The 23,827-nt window shown below is 36.3% G+C and overlaps 1 protein-coding gene across 1 annotated transcript; it reads left to right on the plus strand.

Moving 5' to 3' along the window:
- Positions 1–2,712: 2,712 nt before the first annotated feature.
- LOC139884167 (pre-mRNA-processing protein 40B-like) lies at positions 2,713–10,935 on the plus strand. The gene is given in 27 exon segments (XM_071868235.1): positions 2,713–2,757; positions 2,843–3,082; positions 3,169–3,348; positions 3,528–3,604; positions 4,389–4,458; positions 6,013–6,065; positions 6,162–6,219; positions 6,309–6,670; positions 6,766–6,838; positions 6,939–7,028; positions 7,117–7,185; positions 7,264–7,341; positions 7,495–7,581; positions 7,665–7,699; positions 7,786–7,891; positions 8,050–8,130; positions 8,215–8,307; positions 8,392–8,445; positions 8,527–8,643; positions 8,767–8,865; positions 9,250–9,297; positions 9,382–9,474; positions 9,918–9,998; positions 10,000–10,035; positions 10,121–10,185; positions 10,564–10,660; positions 10,729–10,935. Coding segments are annotated over 27 exon segments (2,694 nt in total).
- Positions 10,936–23,827: the final 12,892 nt, after the last annotated feature.

Genomic DNA, 23,827 nt, shown 5'->3' on the forward strand with positions numbered 1-23,827 from the left:
GCCTCCTGCCTTGCGAATTCTTGCTCGAACTCTTCATCTCGTTTCCTAATTAGAGCATCATTCTAGTACATGCTCCGGCCAAAAGTGGTCGCCGCTGATCCTATTCAAAGCAAAGTGCATGGCAGAAACCCGAGCTGAAAGGCAAGTCGTCTGTTAAGAGCCAAGTCCACCCCGACGCCTCCTTTTCGATTAGGGTGATGCTAAACTTTTACTAAGTCCGAAAGAATAACGCAGAATAAGACATTGGTTAAGAGCCAAGTCTACCCCGACGCTTTTCTTTGTTTGGACAAGGTGAAAAGTTTCGGAATCCCTCAAAATAAAAGGTCAAGATGTTGGTTAAGAGCTGCGACCAAGCCGAACACTTCCTTTTGTTGGGGCAAAAATCTAAAAATAAAAGGTCAAGATGTTGGTTAAGAGCTAAGGCCACATCGAACACTTCCTTTTGTTTGGGCAAAAATATAAAGAATGAAATCATGACTAAGAGCCTAAGGCCAAATCGATGATAAATTCTAAGTCTAGTGGGTAAAGTTTCCTAAGTTAAAGAATGGAGAAAGGCAGAACGTCGGCTAAGAGCTACGGCCACACCGACGCTCCTTTTTGTTCGGACAATGCAAAAGGAAATTAAAGCCTGAATTAACAAGGGACTAAGCCGTCGTCTCACCAAGATGAAGCCGACGCCTCCTTTTCATGCGGGCAAACCATATAACAAGGACAAGTTCAAGAAGCAGTTCAAGAAAAAGCAAAGCACGAGAAAATATGCAGTTAAGTATTTGCAATTATAAAGCCAAAGGCCCCAGCAAGGCGGGCACTAAAAAGTTATTATATACAAGGCCAACAGGCTAATATCAAAGGTGCATAAGCCTCACAAGACCAAGCATGGAGCTGCTACATTGGCTCGCCTTGATGCCCTTAATGGAAAGGCCGCAAGTATTGCTTATAAAGACACATGCTACCTAAAGTTGGATGGAGCCAATATAATACCATCGCCGAGCTTGAGAATAATCAGAAGGAGGAGTTCCAAGAGGATCTTCCGGAAGGTTCACGGGCGGAATAAAGGCTCGATGGACGACTCCATCTTCTTGGTGAAGTAGGGAATTAATAAAGGCGTTGCCGGCTTCAGCTCCTAAGTTCGCGGCCTCCCTTCCTTCAACGCCCTTCAAGCCATCCTCGGCATTGTGCTCGGTAAGATCCACTACGGTCGGGGGCAAGCCCCCTTCCAACTCGCCCTTACATGGATTCCAGATTCTCCTGACAAGTGCTAACTGTGGAAAGCAGCCCGAACAGCTGCCATAGCCTTGCTAAATGCATTAGCTTTGAATATGGTCGAGTTTTCTTCAGCGGCAAAGAGGACATCGGTCAGAAAATCATCTGAGCACCAATAGTCTTCCAGAACCCTCTTGGCATTAAGTTCTGCCTCCCAAAGCCGAGCTTGCTTCATTGCAATCTCCTCCCTGGCGACCTCCAAGTCCCTTACAGCGGTCTGATGAACCTGCTTCAGTTCCTCATGCCTCCTCAGCAGCTCATAGGTATGGTTAGCACCCTAAAAAGATAAAGGCCAAGCCGGACGAGCGTAAAATAGCCGACAAAATATAAGGGATGCCAAATCGAGACTTGGTGGAAAAAGCTTACAAGTTTGTTATGGCCGAAGGCTCTGTCCACCACATCATGCCACTCCTTAACTTCTAGCTTCGCCCTGTCGCCATTAGTCACGGCCACGGTCGCCCATTCCACAGCCGAATGCATGTCGTCTTCCAGAGAAATAGAACTCGGTACGTCCAGAGAGGCTTGCCATTTCCTGCCTGTTTTGCTCGCCACAAGCTCGACCGCCTCCTTGTCCTGGGAAACTGTCCTCGGTCTCATCTCCCTAACTTCCATCCTCGGCCTTACCTCCCAGGCTTCATCACGGGATGAGGATTCCAAAAGCCGTCTCCTCTTATCCTCGCAAACAGGAACTGGGGACGCCTCTTTGGCCGCGTGCACCTTTCCTTTGCCCCTCCTCTTAAAGAGATCGCGACCTTGCAAAGCTTCAAAGGCCTCCATCACCTCGTTTTCTAAAAACGTATATTTTTGACCCTCACGTTTCACCTTTAACACCTTTTCAATCCCTCACGTTTCTCCGTTAGCCTAAAAAACCCTCACGTTTCTCGCTCGCTGCCATACATACCCCTCTACCGTTAACTTTGCACGTGTGGCACCTAGTGACGCCTAGTCAGCTAACATACGAATATATTTGTGACACGTATCATCTGACTCATCAAAAACTTTGACACGTCATCAAAAAATCCACATTCTTTTGCAAAAAATTGTGACGTTGCAAAAATTTTATGATGTGTCACTGACACGTGTCACAATTATATGAGTCTATTAGCTGACTAGGCATGAGTTGACGCTATAGAGCGCCACATAGGTACCACTTAGGTGAAGTTAACGGCGGAAAGATATGTATGGTTGCTAGCGAAAAAAATGTGAGAGTTATTTCGACTAACGAAAAAACATGAGAGAAAGAAAATATGTTACAAGTGAAACGTAAGGGAAGAAAATATACGTTTTCTCCCTTTTCTTTGCTTTGTCTACTAAAAACACGGCAGCCTTTTGACGTCTTCCTCACTAAAAACCTCCCTCAACCGTCACCCAAACAAAAGTTTCTCACTCCGACAGGATCCTGTTTTATGTTCATGACTGCTTAGTCATCGTAATCGTAAACCTGTTCCGATGGATCCTCCTCCTCGAAGTTTCGCTCCATCTGCTCAAATTCATGTAATTTTCTTTTCTTTTTGAATTTCACTTAGCAAAACAAAACCCCTCTTACAATGTTTGTTTGTTTGTTTGTTTGTGTCTACAGTTTCGACCTCCGCCTGTGGTTCCGATGCAGCCTTCACCGTCACAGCAGTTTATTCCGATGCCCGCCTCTCAACAATTTCAAGCTCCTCCTTTTAAAAACCCCGGATTCCCTCCTCCCCCGCCACAATTGGTGGTGCCAACTCCCAGACCCGGCCAACCACCGCCACCTCATCAATTTAGGGTAATGCCAGCTGGGATGCCTCTCCCTCAACCAATTATTCAGCCTCAGAACAACTTCCATGTACGTTACTCATGCTTTAACGAGGCTTTTTTGGGTTGATTTTTGATTTAACTATTCTGGATTTTTTTTTTGGGTTGTATTTGCAGTTTCATCAACCTCCATTTGGCCAATCACAGGTTACTGCTCTGTGTCAATCTGGTCCTCATATGAACGCACCACTTAGTATTACTCCTCAACCAGAATTTTCGATTGGCCATGGTAATGCCCGAGTTCAACCTCTACAACCTCCTAATGAGCAGGCACAAGTTCCCATCCCGGCTGACAGAGTAAAAATTCTCTTTTTTTAGGTTTCTTATCGTTTATTTGTTATAATTATAATTGAAATAGCATCGAACACTTTTTGCACTGAGGAAATCTACATAGTTGTTCTTATTTGTTAACACTTGCTGCTTTCTAAGATACTTTTCTGCATAGATATGACAAAGGTGGCTTTTTGACATTGCAGGCTGCTGAAGTTCAGGCGAAGCCCAGTGAAGAGGCTGTTAAGGATTGGATTGAACATACTTCTCCTAACGGAAGAAAGTAAGTCGTTTTGAATAAGGGTTCTATGGTTTTGGTTTTTGGTGTTTTTAGATGTTTAATTTAATGATGAAGGGATGACCGGAATTTTCAAACAACTGCCAAATCGGACTCTCTCTAATTGTTACAACTTTTCTTCATGAATAATGTTCATGTTAGATTAGTACTTTTATTAAATGTAGCTGAGTTAAAACCACTTAGATGATTGAAATGTTGTTATTAAGATGAAGTCAACTTTGAATGTTAGAATGAATAGCAGAAGAATGTTTCAAATGATGGTTTCAAGAGAAAATATGTCGCATCATTGATTGTTTGACTGAGACATATTGTGTGTGTTTTTTTTTATCAAAAGTGAAATATATAAGTATTATATGTAGCCGAACAATTGATATAGTTGAAGTCATATTACTATGTGCTTAGGATTTGCTTTTGATTCTCCTAGCGGCATATTTCGAACATGCAAAATTTGAAATGGTCATGTTGTCGAGTTAGTGCACTTTATTATCACTAGTTAAGTTATCACGAGGCACCATCTGAGGCCACTTGATCATTGTTAAAAACAACAAATTCTTGCCTCGGGTTTGCTTATTATGATATGCTGTACTATCAAAATTAGCTCTTGAGATTATGTTTTTCTTTTCTTATGCATGAATTTCCTCGACCCATGTCTATCCAACTTTTTTTAACAATTCAATTGGCATTTTGCATTTAATACCATTTTTATGTTTGCTATGGGGCCTTTTTTTATGTAACTATTTGCTGAATTTTATTCTCACATTCTCCGTAGGTATTATTTTAACAAGAGGACACGTCAATCTACTTGGGAGAAACCCGTAGACTTGCTGAAACCAATTGAGGTGAGTTCCTGATTTGCTTCTCATTTATGTCTTTGTGTCGTTTAGCTTGTTAGCCTGGTTACTTATGCAATCGGATTGGTTGAGAATGCTCTTTCTTCTTTATTTTTATTATTATTTTTTTTAAAATTTACATTTGTAGTCTAGGGCCACGTTACAGTACAGATAATCTGTTGGATTATATAGAAAACCGTTCATTAATTACTACAATTATCTATTTGAAGTTTACTGTCCTTTTGATATTTCTTGAACATATTAACAATGTGATTGTGAACTGTCAGATCATTTATTCTGCCATTTCCTGTCTAGTGTTAAAATAGATTAAAGATTAAACTTTTGCTTTAAGATTTAAGATTTTATGTCATGTGTTAGACAATGTATAAAAAACAGCCTGTGAAGCTAACAAGTGCTGAAAACATGGGGATTTTTTTAACCTCATCCATGTATATAAAAAAACCTTAGAAATGCACTATTTGTTTTTTCCTTATGAAAGCTATATGTGGTGCGACACCTTATGCAAATGTGGAATTTTATGCGGAGAATATTTTTTCATGCGCATGTTCCACTGTAAGAGTGGAAGCATCCAAGAAAAGGATTTAACAAACTTTAAAATGATCAGTAGTGAGAAGAATATCTCTGCTTTTGTGTGCTGCAGAGCAGTTAAATACTTACACTAGAGTCCTTGATGGAGGGAGAATTGAGATATGGTTCAGGTTGGGGATAGGGCCTTATGTCATAGGTATTTCTTTATGAGCTTATTTTGGTTATATTACTTCTTTTGTTAGTTCTTCGGGCTAGGAAGACTGATTAGTTAAATGTAGTGTCTAGGAACGTGATGGATATAAAACATGTCCCTTCAGGTTAATAACGATTCTCTAAACTAATTGAACAACTTGCCTAGTGTATTGGTTATTGTTCTCTAAGCTTGAGGTACATGCTGAGAGTGTTGATCTGGTCACGAACGACCAGCTATGTTTGGTACAATTGCAAGAACTAGCTTTGCATGACATTATTGTCTTCCTTGCAGATGTCTTAATTTGGATTGTTTCTGGTTGTTGTGCCATCACATGGGCTTGTTCGTACTTGTTGGGGAAGAGGATAGCTCAAAGTGTGCTTGAGTTTCTAGTAGGCATGTATCTCGTTTTATTTGTAGAATTGCATTCTCTTTTAAGTGGATAACGGTTTTTACTTCCTGATTCTACCATTCATAAGAAAGAAACATCATGCCACCTGTTTGTTTGCAATTTTCTTACTCTTTTACATACAAAATACATATCTTTTGATTAGTAAGGTTCTACTCTACAAAAATTTCAAATGGTAGGACTGTATAATCACTGTACTTTACTTTTTTTGTTATTGTTTTTGCTTGATTGCCCCTTAAATTACATACTTATTTCTTTCATTTATGCTCTACGGCCTGATCTCTTAGATAACTTGTACTGAAATGAATTGCCATAGATTTTTGTGTTTTATTCGTCGGTTGTTTAATCCGAATGATCGTTATTATTTTATTTCACAATGAGTCTCCAACTTCTTCTTTTTTACCCCATTGTGAAGAGGGCAGATGCAACAAGTGACTGGAAGGAATTTACAAGTGCTGATGGACAAAAGTATGTTATTTAATAGAGTTTGTTTGAGTTCTCTGCTAATGAATTTTGTGGTGTTTCTAAGTAATTTTTGTTCGTGTTATAATGTGTTATCTGAAGATTTTACTACAACAAGGTCACTAAGCAGTCAAAATGGACCATCCCCATAGAATTGAAGGTTTGATTCATTCATACGCTGATGTTTCTTATTATTGTTTCATTATTTGTTAATTTCTCCTTAATTCTGCTTGCCAACATTCCTTGCAGTTGGCGCGTCAGCAATTTTTTAAGAAACCGTCTAGCGGACGAACTATATCAGAAATTTCCGCTATTTCCCAGTCTCCAGTATCTGTCCATACTTCCACAGTTGAGGCACCAACAAGTGCAGATGCATCAACTTCGTCTGTTCAAGAGGTAGCATCGAGCCCAGTAAAGGCGGAATCGGTTGTTCCTCCCGATAATCCTCCTCCTATGATGGTTTCTGGATCATCCAGTTCTCCTGCTGTCACCGCTCTCTCGACCAAAGCCGACGAGGTTCAGTTTACTACTGATACAGTTGGCACACCTAGTGGAGTTCCAGAAAGTGATGGACTTGCTGTTCTGGTGGTCAATGATGTTACGTCACCAAGGTATCGTCATCTTATACAAATTTTTACTTTTTTTTTTGGATGGGCGTTTGTAATCATAGACTATAGGAGTAATAATATGTTATCAAATCTTGTAGGAACGATTCAGGCACCCATCCAGTTCAAGAGAATGCCCGTATTCAAAATGGAACTCCTGTGGAAGATGTCAATGTATGCTAGTATTCTCTTTTGCAATTTTCATTTCCAATATTTTGACCGTTAAATGATATATATGTGATACTTTCCTTTACCTTACATCATTGACTTTCAGGAAACCAGGAACGATGTTGCAGAAAAAAGTGGTAATTCTTTGGATAAGAAAGGGTTGGAGCAAGAAACTTTAGTTTATGCCAATAAAGAGGTATCTTAGGGAACATGTAGTTTTATTTAGTCTGTTGTTTGTGTTGCACTTTCCTGTCTTTCACAAATAATTCCCTTCTCTGGTTTAGGAGGCTAAAATTGCTTTTAAAGCACTTTTGGAGTCTGCAAATGTGGCGTCTGACTGGACTTGGGATCAGGTTGTTTAGTTGCGTGGGCATATTTGTATGATTTTAATTTTTAATATGGTTTTCTGATTTGCATATTGAATGTACAAGGCCATGAGAGCAATAATCAACGACAGAAGATATGGTGCCCTCAAGAGTCTGGGAGAGCGGAAACAAGTTTTTAATGAGGTACTTAAGTTCTGTTTGTTTTGTTTCAGATTGTGTGACATGCTCATGGGACTAGTTTTTCTCCTGGAATTTGATAGTGTTTAGGCTAGATATGTATCTGTAAATTACTCGTGTTATCATGTTATGTATGCTACTGTTAATATTATGTTTCAGTTTATTGTTCAAAAGAAGAAGCAAGATGCCGAAGAAAGGTGGACTAAACAGAAAAAGGCTCGGGAAGACTTCAGAAAAATGTTAGAAGTGAGTTGTTGAAAGATCTCTTTCACTTTTGCTTCGCCGCGTGTTTGAGAATCCTTTATCTTATGATCTTATTTCCCCTTCAGGAATGCAAAGAGTTGACATCGACTTCAAAATTGAGGTTTGTTTTCCTTGCAAAATTTTGAAGTATGAACATATTCTTAATGTTTTGACATTTTAGTGTCTAAAATGTGACATTCTATTCAGCAAAGCTCTGGTTATCTTTGAAAATGATGAGCGTTTCAAAGCTGTTGAGCGGGAAAAAGACCGCAGGGATCTGTTTGACGACTACTTGGATGAACTTGAGAAACGGGTATGCTTTGCATTAATTTGTTTTCTTCTTTACAGATCGTTAAATCCTACTAATAATGTATAATTACTTTAGTTTTAAAGTTGCAAAGTCTTTTAAGAATGTTTTGCCACATAGTTGAAAACTCCTAACATTTTGTGCTGTCTTTCTGCATGAGTTAGGAACGTGCAAGGGCACAGGAAGAACGCAAGCGGAATTTACTTGAGTACAGGCATTTTTTGGAGTCCTGCGACTTTATTAAAGTATTCTTTTCGACAAGGGTTTACTGTTTTTTGTATGCGTCTTTTGTATCATATTCTTATTGGCGTCTAACCTCTCATCTCCAGACAAACACCCAGTGGCGTAAAGTTCAGGATCGCCTGGAGGGTGATGAAAGATGTTCACGCCTAGAAAAGATGGATCGATTGGATATTTTTCAGGTAAATGTTTCATACCGCATTATAGTTTGGGCTTTTAACATACCTCATTCTCTAGGTTGAAGTCATACCTTTCTTTGGTAACAGGAATACCTAAATGATCTAGAGAGGGATGAAGAGGAGAGAAGGAAGTTACGGAAGGTGCTATACTGAATTTCGTAGCTATAGTTTACCTGTGTTTTTCGTTGTGTATTAATCTCATCCTATTATTGTTTAAAGCAGGAAGAAATGAGAAAGGCAGAGCGAAAAAATCGTGACGATTTCCGCAAATTGATGGAAGAACATGTTGCTGATGGGACTCTCACAGCAAAAACTCACTGGCTTGATTATACTGTGAAGGTTAATTGTTCGATGAAGACTATTCTGTTATGAATACATGATTTCTTCTGTCAAACTATTCGATTCTCTTATTCCATGTTGCTTATGATGATATTTCTGAAGATTCTGTCATCATGTTGCTAGGTTAAAGATGAACCCGCATATTTGGCAGTGACATCGAATACATCAGGCTCAACCCCAAAAGATTTATTTGAAGATGTCACTGAAGTGCTACTGAAGCAGGCAAGTAAACTACAGTATAATGTATCCCAGTTTTGTTATTTCACCTTAGGTATTATAGAGCAGTTTCTCCAGACAGAAAGAGGTCATTCAATTGCTTGCGCATGTGATGATTTGCTTTCCATCATTTATTTTCTTGTTAAGTGAGAACAATAGTGAATTATACTTGTCACTTCTTGAGAAACTCCTGATATTGTCTTCACCCCAGTAAAAAATTGTCAAGGCATCTGGCTTGACCTTCATTATTTCTGTTGTTATTTGTAGACGATGTTCCTGTTTGTTGTTTATGGTGTCATTGCTGATGATTCTTTTTTCTTTTTGGGATTGCTGGTTTTGTTGATGTTAATACCGTGCTCACTATGTTGCAATGTTATGTGTGCATTACAGTATCACGAGGATAAAGCTCGAATTAAAGATGCAGTGAAGTTGAGAGAGGTAGCGTTGTCATTATGTTTGGCTCTCGTCTCTCAGTGTCAGAATTTCCATGTTTACTCCTTATGTTTTTTCGTTTATTTTCAGGTTGCCCTGTCATCAAGCTGGACTTTTGAAGACTTGAAAGCTGCTATTGCTGAGGATGTTTGCCGGCCATCTATATCAGATATAAACTTAAAGGTGTGCATACGTTTGTATTATCTTTCTAAATATCCTCCAATCCTAATCCACCAACCTAACATGAATGGAGGTAACCATAAATCAACATTCCCTTCAAGGCTATCCTTATTTTGTTAAATGCCATGAAAAAACTTTCTTGCTTTTTCTTTTGCCTTACGCTAAGCAACTTAGCAAACTGTAACATTAGTACTAGAATCCAAAACTGGTTAGAGGAGAGTGTTGGGATTTCATTTGCTACACTAGAGTTGAATTTTTCAAATTAAGGTGAACCTCCTGTGTATAAACCCTGTGTGTTGAAATTGGAAAATGCTTTATTAGTCTAACAAAATATCTTCTCATCAGAAGCTGCAAGATGGTTTGCTCAAATTCCTCAAACTGTAGGGAACACAACTGCCTTTTGAAATTTGTTATACACACTCTCACGCTTTGTTACGTGTTTACAGTTTGTGTTTGAGGAATTACTGGAACGTGCCAGGGAGAAGGAGGAGAAAGAGGCAAAAAAGAGAAAACGTCTTTCAGACCAAGTTTTATGATCTGTTGCGCTCTATCAAGGTGGCACTAGTTTTGTTTGTTTGTTTTTTTTTTTTTTTGGCTTATTTATGTTTTTGATGCTTCAACAATTAAGACAATTTTCCCACTGTTGCAGGAAATAACTTCATCATCAAACTGGTTGGACTGTAAACAGCTCTTTGACAATAGCCCAGAGTACAGGTATTTCTTCTAAATGCATCTGGAAGAGAATAGTCATGAACGTCTGAAATTGTTTTCTTATGTAAAATTCTTTTTGTTGCTCTGGGAACATAAAACTTTATACACTAGACATTTTAGGTTATCTATGGATATGTTGCAAAACTGCATCTAAGTATTCCATGTCATTGAGCTTTTGCAGTTGATGCCATGTATCGTGTGGTAGGATTACTACAATATCAATATCTATGCGAAAAGTATATCAATGGACATAGTTTGTCTCTTTACATCTTAACTTTGTTAATGAAGAATATTAAGTATGTAGCATTTGTCTTTAGACATGTTATTGAACTTAAGTCAGCATTCCATATATTATCTTAAACTTATATTTTGTTTATGAAGTGATGTTGGGGATGAGCATACATGCAAGGAGATCTTCGAGGAATATGTAACGCATCTGAAAGACAAAGAGTATGAACGTAAAAGGAAGGACGACAAGGTAATTAATTGATGAGCATTTTACAAGACATTATATTGTGAGCATTCATGATTTGTCATGTTTGGCAGGCAAAGAAGGAAAGGGAGAGGGATGAGAAATATACAAGGAAGCGAAAGCATGGAAGGGATAGAGATCTTGGCTTCGATAAAGACTCTGAGAATCCTGAAAACATACCTGAAGATTACGAGAATAGAAGATCAGAGAAAGACGGCAATAGGAAACACAGAAGGCGACATCGAAGCAGTTCGGAAGCTCTAGACGAGATTATAAAATGAGGCTATATTTTGTTTTTTAAACGACTTGGAATGTTCAACTTAAGTTATAAAATGTCAAGTATTCGTCTAGCTTTTGTGATATATGGTCAATCCTTTCTAACATCCTTTTTCAGTAGATAATATTGCTAATTCATTTAAATTTTTCGAGACCATAATTTCATAAATAAATTAAGATTGGTAAATGGTTTCTTAGATTATAACTCTGATTCTTGAAGATGACTGTTTACTCTACTAAAATAGTATGAAAATAAGCAATAACATCTGATCTCTAAAAAGAAAAAAAAACGTTAATGCCGGAAGACCTGAATCCTTTACCTTAATTTATTAAACTAGTCAGTGGGTCCGTTTGTTAGACGGAAAGATCGTATCTTTGAAAATTAATAATTTAAATATATCATATAATAATTATTTGTATTAAATATTATTAAATATATGTCAAATATTACTTCAAAAGGGAGTTATTTTAATTTTATAACAATTATAATTATTTTGATTTTATTTCAAAATCTACCATCTTATTAGAATCAAAATTTTATTTTATTGTCAAAAATAATAAACATAGCAAAAAATAAAAATTACATATTAAAATTTGATTTGATAATAAAATTTATAATTTCATCTAATCAATTCAATTTTTTCTATTGTTTGAAATATAAGATATGTTCATTTTAATTAAAAATAGGAAAAAAAATATAACGGATTTTTATTATGAATAATAGTTTAATAAAAAATTAAAAAGAAAATAATATATATTATATTTTGATTAGAAATATTTGTTTAATAATATGTCTGTTTGAATAGGAAAAAAAAGAGATATGTCCGTTTTAATTATGAATAGAAAAAAGAATGTAATAAATTTTAATTAGAAAAAATTATTAATTGTTTGGAAGATAGCATATGCCCGTTTTGATTAAGTATAGAAAAAAAATATAGTCGATTTTATTAAGAATAATAGCTTAATAAAAAATTTTAAAAAATAATATATATTGTAATTTGATTAGGAATAATTTTTTTAATAATATGCCCGTTTGAATAGGGAAAAAGAATGCATGTCCATTTTAATTAGGAATTGAAAAAAAGAATATAATGAATTTTAATTAGCAAAAATTGTTTAATAAGAAAATTAATATTTATAGTGTATTATAGTTTTATTAGGAATAATTTTTTATATAATAGATAGGAAATTGATTAGGAATAAAATTATTATATTACAAAAAAAATAATTGGTAGAAATTTTATTAGGAATCATTATGTTTTTATTGTGTTTATATTTCCTAATTAAAATAGGAAAAAAAATAATATCATTGACTTAAAATTGTAACTTAAAACCTAATTAAACTCAAATTCTAAAATACATGTGTCAAATTACTATTCATCAATAAATCGCCATGTGTCAAAATTTTGATTTGACAATAAAATTTGCAATTGAATTTACAATTGGAACAAATTTAAAATTGAAAAAGTCTCGCTATTGTCTATAAGATTTTGACGTCATCCTATAATAAAACGATCTATAATCAAAAGATCGAAAAGATAATTATTTCAATATAATTCCGTTGATTACACAACAATAGAATGTTATTATGTGGAAAAAATCGATCGCAATAAAAACAAAACAAAACTTCTCCTAATTAAAAAAAAAAAATACATCCATCCCAATAAAAATAAAACAAAACTTCTATTAATTAATTAAATAATTAGTAGTTGTATTGATGAGGAAAAAAACCCTACCGAAGCTTCTTTTTGAAAAAAACAAAAGCTAGCTTAGCAAAAGAAAATCGTATGGGAAACTTTTGTTCTTACGGGTGTGAATTTAGTACGGTGCATATAGCTATATATATATACTCGTAAAGCAAAGAACAAAGAGAATAAAAATCTCATATGATTAGGAATAAGTAATTGATATATGGTTACGAATAAGTAATTGGTATATATATTTATTGTGTTTTGATTCCTTAATTAATTAGAATAGGAAAAAAAAATATTGAGTTAAAATTATAACTTGATTCCTAATTAAAACGCCATGTGTCGGGTGTTGATTTGACAATAAAATTTACAATTGAATTGCAATTAAAATAAATTGAAAAAGTTTTCTCTATTGTATATAACATAATATAGAGAAAAATGAATTTTTACCCCCACTGTTTCACAATGACGGGGATTTACCCTTGCTGTTTCGAAACTTGAGTTTTTACCCCCATTGTTTCAAAACGTTAAAGGATTTACCCTTTTACAGTTAAATCGTCCGTTAACTCATCCCATGTGTCAAAACTAACCAATAAAATAATGACATGTGTCAATCTTGCGTGGAAAAAATACCACATCATATAATCCTTAATTTTTTTAAAAAAAATCAAAATAGTTTTTATAAAATAGATTTTTTATTAAAACTAAAACTATAGAATTTAATTATATTTTTTAGAAAAGGGACCCATGAAACTGGCGCTTATTTGGCGACTCCAAAATCTGCCCTACTTTGAATTATAGCATTTTGATCCTCAAACTCTTAATTCGATCATTTTAATCCATAATAATACAGCCCAAAATCTGCCCAACTTTAAATTATAGCATTTTGATCCTTAAACTCTTAATTCGATCATTATAATCCGAAATAATACAACATAAACCATTATAAATACAACAAATTAGCATAATGCATGTAAGACCTTACTTGACTACTCGACGACCTAACATCATTTAATTTAGCACAGACTATTTAAAAGTGAATCCAGGATACACATCAAGTATCTAGGAAAGAAAATATCATTAAAGATAAAAGGATAAATAAAAGTGTAATGCTGAAATGCATTACAAATACCAAATAAGCCAACTTTTATTTAGGCCTACAGGATTTTACGGAATATAAATCGACACAATAGTTTTCCATACTACCAGATTTAAGTTATCTCAAAAGATACAAAAAGATACTTTCATTATCCATAAAATACAATTACTGGTTTGATGGCCCTGCCGTCATTTTCTTCTTCACTGGTTGAGATAGCTCTCCTGAATCCCCACCCTTTTTCTTCCTGTTTGTAGTGACTTTCTCTGTTCCTTTATCTTTGCCTCTCTGACTAGACTGAAGAGGAGTGAGCACTGGATTTGGATCTTCCTGAGTTACTTGAGGTTGTTGTTGAGCTCTTTCGACGTCAAAAATTGTATTCGGGTCACCTTGCCGACTTATTTCCTTACAAATAAAGTCACAAACCATTGTTAAAACAATACTATGAAATTAAAATAAATTATTACCATAAACATAACTGAACGAATTACTCCTTAAGGTCGCCGTCGAGAGGTTGTCGTACGGTGTCGAGGGTTTTGTCACTCTGCTTCGGTTTTTATTTTTTGTATAAGTTCAAAGTGAGAGTTTAATTTGATCGTGAGAAAGAAGAGGGAAGCAAAGAGTGTAGGACACTTTTTAATTAAACACTTGGGGTCCTATTTTTTTTTAAATGTTTATTAAATTATCTATTTTATTTTAATTTATGAATTATATGATGTGGTATTTTTTTCCACGTAAGATTGGCACATGTCACTATTTTATTGGTTAGTTTTGACATGTGGGATGAGCTAACGATGTAATATGCCATGTAGGACGATTTAACTGCAAAAGGGTAAATCCTTTAACATTTTGAAACAGTAGGGATAAAAACTCAAGTTTTAAAATAGCAGGAGTAAATCCCTCTCATTGTGAAACAGTGAGGGTAAAATCTCAATTTTCTCAAATAATATGTCCTTTTAATGTGCTTCTTTTCTTTTTTTTAGACGGCGGAGTAATAATTTTTCTAGAGTAAATCTTAGCATTAACATTATCTATATGATTATGAGGATCAAGCATATGTAGAAATTTTCGATACGAGATCTCAACTTTAGGCTGTTGTGTTACATCATTAGGATCAATGGTGATGATCCTAGTAAGTCGATCGCGAAATTGAGCATTACACCATATGCGACCGTTATTTTGAAATCCCAACCAGCATACATTAACTGGCATGCCAAGTGAAGGCATTTGTCCATAATCAAATTCCCATATAATCTCCAACTACTTTCTATTTCAATATTCTTTCATCACCCACATTTTCACAACGAATTCTCTAGATGCACAACAAATCATCATGTAAGAATCCCTGTACACTCCTAATTCTAAAGAAACTCATCCGTAAGTCATAAAGGGAGGTAATTTAATCTCTCGAAATACCTCCAAACTTACATCAAAGCCTACAATTGCATGAGTGTCAATACAATCATTCACCAAACAGTGCAGAGCCCCATTAAAAATCAGATGTACTTTCATCTGCCAGAACCCATATCTCGGAGCAATGTCCGATATATCTTTCCATATATTATTACCGAATGAAATATCTCTACTTGAATGGATCTTGTATCTAAAGGAGGAATGATATTTAGAATCTTGTAATTGTTGGAAGAGGTTGTTTAGCCGAGCCTCCATTCCAATAGTTCATTGAAGGTTTAGTTAGCTTGGAATAGATGAAAGCTCAAAAGAAGAAGAAGAAACCATGCTTGCAACTTGCAGGAGAAGAAAAAGAAAATTGCAATGGAAAATGCTATCAAGGTCGGCATTAATGCTTTTGTCAAGACTCTCCCGAGTGCTCTAGATGATCATGAATTGAATGAGAGCAAGACAGAATCGATTAAAGACAGTGCAAAGAAGATTGAAGTTGATTATGTATTTATGACTGTCGAGGACGATTTTACACATCGTCAAAAAGTTGAGGACCTTGTCAACTCTGCACAGAAACCTAGGAACTCTATCGGCTTTTTTGGAACTTCTTCGGCTGAGATTGCAATCGACAATTTGCGGAGCAACCGACGACTATTCGGAGCTCAGACGACATACCAGAATGCTCAGGAAGATGTCGGCTACAACACCTATAAGAGCAATTCGTTTGCGATTCCCCAGATTGAAAAGCCCTAAATCATCTACGGTTTCAGGTTACTGTTTCATTGTTTAGCTTTCTCTTTCTTCCGAATAATTAGGGTTAGTCTATCTTTCGCTATTCTTGATGGATTTTGATGATTCAAAGGGCTAGTTAGGGTCAACATGGTGCTCTGAATCTGTTTATGAAGTCAATTTTAACGATTATCTAGTAATGAATAAAATGTCTGCTCGATCAACTTGAGTCTAGTTTTTTGCTATCAGAATTGGGGTTTTCTAGTAGAAGCTATTTTTGGTTGATTTTTGATTCAGAAAGCACACATTGGTGACTATGAAGATGTTTTGTGTACAAAACTTGTGATGCAAGAGCTAAAAAATTATCACGATACTCAAAGTAGCTATTTTAGCTTAGTTTCTACAATTTCAATCCTAGTTTTAGTTATAGTTAACCAAATGAAGAAGTTTAAATTGGAAAAGTTTAGAAGTAGTGTAGTGAAGGTTTATGCATTGGTGCCAAGTCATTTGAAGCACTGAATTAAAAGTCAAGCATAAAGTCAACCATTTGCTATTATGTGTGATCTTCTACAAATTCAAAGTCCAAATGCAGATGAAATGAAATCTCGATTCCAGCTAATTACAGTCTCATTTTGAAGCTTAGTGGAAATGCAATGGAGTGAAGAACAAGCTAAAACTCAGTCGTTTTAAGTTTTTTAGCAGGTTTAGTCTTGTGGTCCCAAAAAGTACTTTTGCTCTTCCTACATGTATTTTTCATTTTCCAGCATTTTGTAATTCAAGTTTATGATGTCTAGGGTAGTTGAGGATCAGTATAAAAACTCCTTAACTTTACTCTTTTCGTTTATAAACTTTAGGTTAATGAAAACCAGATCAAAAATTTTCTCTTAAAGTTCTTCATCAGTTTTATTTTTCCAGTTTTAAATTAGCCTTGTATTTTGGTTGCATTGGCGAAAGAACCTTAGTACTTAACCTAAACTAAACTAGATTTTTGGTTTTTGATTCAAACATTTTAGATACCCAAGTTTAGCCTCGGTTTCTGATTCTGATTTTGCACAAGTTAGAATATCATCCTTCCAGTTACAAAGTCCAAGTTTCTATACTTTTTTTGTTCTGTTTGTCAAGTTTTTTAGGTTTGTACTTGTGATTTCTCCTGGTTGAGATCACAGGTGCTTCAACAGTGGTATCCAGAGCTCTAGGTTTAGCGGTCTTGAGGAAGATAGAGGTAAGAAATAGCTTTAGTTCCATAATATGCAGGTATTGATGGTAGTAGTAGAATAAAGAAGTTTAGAGGAGATGACTTTGACATGTGGTCAGTCATAGCTAGAGATAACCTAGAAATTACAGGCCGTCTAGGGGTAGTAGAAAATGGTGTGTTAGAGTTGCCGGTGGGAGTAGAAGCAACTGAACCACAGAGAAAAAGGAGACATGATGATTTAGAGAAGGATAAAAAGGCACAAATCTGATTAAGGAGTGTAGTAGACTTAACTGTGTTGAGGAAGGTGGTAGGATGCAGGTCTAGCAAGGAGATATGGGGTAACTGAAGTTTGAGTATGAGGGAACTATCTTGAGTAGGAGAATGAAAGCTAAGAAAGCAAAAAAATGTTTGATGACTATAGGATGGGTGATGAGGAAACTATTAGTGGAGCTAGGACTAGGATGATGGACATTTTGCAGCAAATGAAGCTTCACAGCATAGTATGGGATGAAGAAACCCTAATAGACAGGTTGCTGGAGAGAGTACTTAGAAGGTTTGAGTCTATCATCTCAGCTTTAGACAGGGAATTCAATAGGGATCCAGAGTTAGTAAGTCTGGAGGAGTTCTTCTGTGCACTGGAAATTCATGAAAACATATATGGGATTAAGGACGAGAAAGAAGAAGCTGCATTCAAGAGTGAAAGATTTAGACATCTGTAGACACCACCAATCACCATACCAACTAATGAGTACCAGTCAAGCTAAGAAACTAACTCTGGAAGCTCTCAAGCTGTCAACCAAGCACAACAAGTCCAAGTCCAGCCTGTTGCAAGACAAATGATGCAGCAGCAAATGCCACAAACCAATCCAGTCTACCAAAACACTTCATATCAGCCTAACCAGACTTACCAGAACCAATCCTACCAGCCAAACTACCAAACACCACCAAACCAGCCATACCAAAACTAGTTTTACCAACAAAATCAACCATGGAGGCCTAGAGGAAGAGGTTTCAATAGCTTTCAAGGACAAAGACCACCAGAAAATTGGGAAAACATTCTAGAATGCAGACATTGCAAGAAGCACAATCATTCAAAAGCAAGCTATTTTTGACATGAAATGGTCATTTGTAGCTACAGATGTAGTTTGCTACAACAGATGGTGTGATTATCAACTAAATCCCCATAGCAGACAGTTTGGAAGGTTGCCACCAGTCCATCCATTGCAGAGGCATAATCAACAATATAATCATCCAATTCAGAATGCCAACTTCACTCCACTTGGACAATCTCAGCAACAACACAATATCAAACAAACTATGCCTCAACACCACACATTCAACAATGGCAAGCACCAATGAACCAAATGTCCTACCCTGCAACACAAGCCATCACAGGATACCCACAAATTCCCAAGATAGCATATCACCAAAACTGTCCAAGCCCAACCAGCCCTGCAACAAACCCTGGAATACCTACAAATCACCAAAATATCCCAAACACACAAACTCAAGAACCCGAAAGCTCTCAAACCTGTTAGAGAAGTGAAAACAACATTGAAGAAAGTGCTTTTATGGTGGAAAGTTGTTCTATTGGAAGAGTAGAAGAAAGAAGGAATACCTGGATCATAGATAGTGGTTGCTCAAACCACATGACCATGAAGGAAGAAGCATTTGTGGAGAAAAGATCAAATGTGGTGGCTGCAGTCAAGTTTGGCAATGGTGAAATGGTACATGTGGAAGGAAAAGGATATGTGGAGCTAGAAACAAAGTCTGGTAAGTTCATTTTGGAAGATGTTCACTACATTCCTGAGTTATATCAAAATCTAATTAGTGTAGGACAGTTGCTTGAGAAGAAGTATGTTATGTACTTTGAAGATGGAGAGTGTCTGATCTTTAACTCAGAAAGGGAATTAGTTCACAGAGTTTCATAGAAAAACAAAATGTTCAAAATCAAAGTGGAAGATGTTGAAGGTGCATTCTATGGCAGCATTACTGAAACTACACATGTGGCACAAAATATTTGGCCATGTTGGACTTGACAATACACTGTCAATGTAGAAGAATGAGGTTGTACAGGGCATTCTAAAGCTTTGTGCAAAGATGAAGAAAGTCTGTGAGGCATGTGCAAAGGCCAAGAGTCAGAAAGCATCACTTCCACAGAGTCATTGGAGATCAACACAGAAATTGCAGCTAGTTCACACTGATGTGTGTGGTCTAATAGAGATTTCATCTGTTGTTGGTAATAAATATTATCTGGAGTTCATTGATGACTTTATCATATACACTTGGATCTTTTTTATCAACACAAAGGACCAAGTATTTGGAATGTTTAAACTCTGGAGAGTACAAGCTGAAGCTAAAGCACGCTGCAAGTTGAGGTGTCTCAGAAGTGATAGGGAGGAGAGTACACTTCAAATGAAATCAAAGCATACTGTGAGAAGGAATGCATCTTTCAGCAACTGATTGTGCCTTATTGTCTAGAGCAAAATGGTGTTTTAGAAAGAAAGAACAGAATAATTATGGAAATGGGAAAATCCCTGATGTTTGGGATGAATGTTCCTAGGAAGTTTTGGCTTGAGGCATGCAACACAGCTGTTTATCTGCAAAACAGACTGTAAATCAAAGCTTTGAAGGGAAAAACACCCTTTTAGATGTTGTTTGGAGAAAAGCCTAAAGTACATCATTTGAGGGTATTTGGCTGCATCACTTATGCTTATATTCTTGAGCAGAGAAAGAAGAAAATGGAAGAAAAGGCTGTGAAAGGAGTTATGATGGGATACAGTTCAGGACAAACAAAAGGCTACAGAATATGGGATCTGATAAAAAAAAGGATGATATGATCAATGAGTGCAAAGTTTGATGAAAATTCTAAATATGAGTGGAGTGAACGAACTAGGAGTGAGCCTGGAAGAGTGTTCTGTGAGAGGCAATTACAACCAATTGTTGATGAGATTCAAAGTGAAACCTCATCTGATCATGAGGAAACACTTGAATCTCCTACTGTGTTTGTTCCATCAGTTTTAGATATACCAAGCTCAACTCCAGGAGGAGTTCACAATGTTCCCACACTATTATTGACTTATCCTAAGATTGAAGGAGAAAGCAGCAGATCAAATCATGCTCCTGATTCACCAAATTCAGGAGGAGAGCCATTGTTCGATGAAGGAAGTCCATAGAATCTAGGAACTTAAGCAATAGACATTGATACATCTACTCCAGAAGATTTGCAGACCAACAAGAAGAAAAGTTTGAATAAAATTTATGAAAGATCAATACCAACTCCTGATCTAGATGTATTAGAATTCATTTGTGTTGTTGAGGACTTTCCAGATGTAGAAATGGAAGAAGTGATGTTTGTCAGTATTGAGCCTAGAACCTACAAGCAAGCTGAGAAATCTGCAGAATGGAAGAAAGCAATGACGGAAGAGATGGATGCCATTGAAGAAAATGGAACATGGTTTCTCTGCAACAAACCATCAGAGAATACAAAAGTCATTGATACAAAGTGGGTATTCAGGACAAAACTGAATGCTGATGGAATAGTCAACAGATACAAGGCCAGACTAGTTGTAAGAGACAACAAGCAAGAGTATGGTGTTGACTATGAAGAAACATATGCACCAGTTGCAAGACTGGACACTATTAGACTGTTATTAGCAAAGGCAGCAAACAACAATTGGAAGATACATCAGATGGATATAAAGTCAGCTTTCCTAAATGGAGTACTTGAAGAAGGAGTGCTTGTGAAGCAACCTGAAGGATTTGTAGTTCTAGGAGAAGAAGGCAAAGTTTACAAGCTTGTCAAGGCTCTTTATGGCCTGAAGCAAGCTCCAAGGGCTTGGTATTCAAGAATCAACTCTCATCCGCTACAGAATGGCTTTGAGAAGAGTCAGAATGAGGCAACTTTGTATGTCAAGGATCAAGAAGGAGAAAAGTTGACATGTTCACTTTATGTGGATGATTTGTTGTTCATTGGCATTGCACCAAAACTTGTTGAAGATTTCAAGAAGTTGATGGAGTCAGAATTCAAGATGACAGACCTTGGACTGATAAAGTATTTTTCTTTGGCCTTGAGATAGAGCAAAGAGAAGATGGGATTTTTGTGCACCAGATGAAATATGCTCAAGATATGCTGGAGAAGTTTTAGATGGGCAATTGCAATGTGATCTCTACACCTATGGAGGTAGAACTAAAAGCTGCAACCAATAAAACCTGGCGAGGAATTTGATTATACACTCTATAGGAGCATGATAGGTTCTTTGATGTATCTGTGTGCATCTAGACTTGATTTAGCTTGCACAGCCAATATGCTTGCTAGTTGTAGTTCTAATCCATCTAAAGAACATTATGCATATGTTAGAAGAGTTTTAAGGTTTGTAAAAAGCAGCTGTGATTATGGTCTATGGTATGAAATTGGTGGAAATGGAGAGCTGTTGATGTTTTGTGACGCAAGTTATAGTAATGAAGAGAAATGCAGAAGCAGAAGTGGATACTGCAGTAGTTTTGGTTCAGGAATCTTTTCTTGGAGCTCAAAAAGTTAGAAGACTGTGGCACAATAAACTGCAAAAGTAGAATACATTGCAATCAACTTGGCAGCTAAGCAAGCTATATGGATTAAGAAGATTCTGATAGATATTGGGGAGTTGAAAGAAGCCTGTGTTGCAATCTACTATGATTCCAGTTTTGCAATTTCAATGGCTGAGAATCTAGGAGATCACTTAAGAACAAAGCGTGTGAACTGACGTACCATTTAGTGAGAGAGCTGATTGAGAAGAAGGAAATCAGAATGGTCTACTATAGAACCAATTCCAGCTTGCAGACATTTTCTCTAAGTCACTTCAGAAATGGAGATTTGACTTCCTTGTGAAACTAATTGGAATACAGACTCCACTAAACAAAGGAGAAGCTGTTGGAAGAGGTTGTTTAGCCGAGCCTACATTCCAACAGTTCATTGAAGGTTTAGTTAGCTTGAAATAGAAGAAAGCTCAAAAGAAGAAGAAGAAACCATGCTTGCAGCAGAAGAAAAAGAGAATTGCAATGGAAAATGCCATCAAGGTCGGCATTAATTGTTTTTTCAAGGCTCTCTTGAGTGCTCTAGATGATCCTAAAGTGAATGAGAGTAAGACAGGGTCGATTAAAGACAGTGTAAAGAAGATTGAAGTTGATTATGCATTTATGACTGTCGAGGACGATTTTTTACATCGTCAAAAAGTTGAGGACCTTGTCAACTCTGCACAGAAACTTGGGAACTCTATCAGCTTTTCTGGAACTTCTTCGGCTGAGATTGCAATCGACGATCTGCGGAGCAACCGACAACTATTCGGAGCAACCGACGACTATTCGGAGCTCAGAGGACATACAAAAAATGCTCAAGAAGACGTCGACTACAATACCTTTAAGAGAAATTCATTTGCGATTTCCCAGATTGAAAAGCCTCAAATCATCTAGGGTTCCAGGTTACTATTTCATTGCTTAGCTTTCTATCTTCCGAATAATTAGGGTTAGTCTATCTTTCGCTATTCTTGATGGATTTTGATGATTCAAAAGGCTAGTTAGGGTCAACATGATGCTCTGAATCTGTTTATGAAGTCAATTTTAACGATTATCTAGTAATGAATAAAATGTCTGCTCGATCAACTTGAGTCTAGTTTTTTACTGCCAGAATTGGGGTTTTCTAGTAGAAGCTGTTTTTGGTTGATTTTTTGATTCAAAAAGCACACATTGGTGACTGTGAAGATGTTTTGTGTACAAAACGTGTGATGCAAGAGCTCAGAAATTATCATGGTACTCAAAGTAGCTGTTTTAGCTTAGTTTCTATAATTTCAATCCTAGTTTTAGTTATAGTTAACCAAATGAAGAAGTTTAAATTGGAAAAGTTTAGTAGTAGTGTAGTGAAGGGTTTTGCATTGGTGCCAAGTCATTTGAAGCACTGAATTAAAAGTCAAGCACAAAGTCAACCATTTGCTGTTATGTGTGATCTTCTACAATTTCAAAGTCCAAATGCAGATGAAATGAAATCTCGATTCCAGCCGATTACAGTCTCATTTTGAAGCTTAGTGGAAATGCAATGGAGTGAAGAACAAGCTAAAACTCAGTCGTTTTAAGTTTTTTAGCAGGTTTAGTCTTGTGGTCCCAAAAAGTACTTTTGCTCTTCCTACATGTATTTTTCATTTTCCAGCATTTTGTATTCAAGTTTATGACGTCTAGGGTAGTTGAGGATCAGTATAAAAACTCCTTAACTTTACTCTTTTCGTTTATGAACTTTAGGTTAATGAAAATCAGATCAAAAATTTTCTCTTAAAGTTCTTCATCAGTTTTATTTTTTCAATTTTAAATTAGCCTTTTATTTTGGTTGCATTGGCCAGAGAATTTTAGTACTAAACTAAACTATATTCTAGGATCCAAACATTTTAGATATCCAAATTTCCTCGATTTTTGATTCAGATTTTGCACAAGTTAGAATATCATCCTTCCGGTTACAAAGTCCATGTTTTTGTACTGTTTGTGTTCTGTTTGTCAAGTATTACAGGTTTTTGCTTGTGATTTCTCCTGGTTGAGATTACAGGTGCTTCAACAGTAATTATGGGCCGACAAGTCAAAGGCAAATTCTACACGAAAGCCATTACTCCGCTTAGGAGAGAAATTTGGTTTAAGGAGGGTAAGAATTTTTTGAATTGTAGGGTTCCACAACATGACATTAAAACCGTCATCCACGAGGCATAACACCCCATTACAAATAGCGAGTGGCTTTCGGAAATAAAGGGGGAGATCATTGAATGGAGTAT

This window comes from Rutidosis leptorrhynchoides, unplaced genomic scaffold, assembly GCF_046630445.1.
Source record: "Rutidosis leptorrhynchoides isolate AG116_Rl617_1_P2 unplaced genomic scaffold, CSIRO_AGI_Rlap_v1 contig511, whole genome shotgun sequence".
Classification (NCBI taxonomy): domain Eukaryota; kingdom Viridiplantae; phylum Streptophyta; class Magnoliopsida; order Asterales; family Asteraceae; genus Rutidosis; species Rutidosis leptorrhynchoides.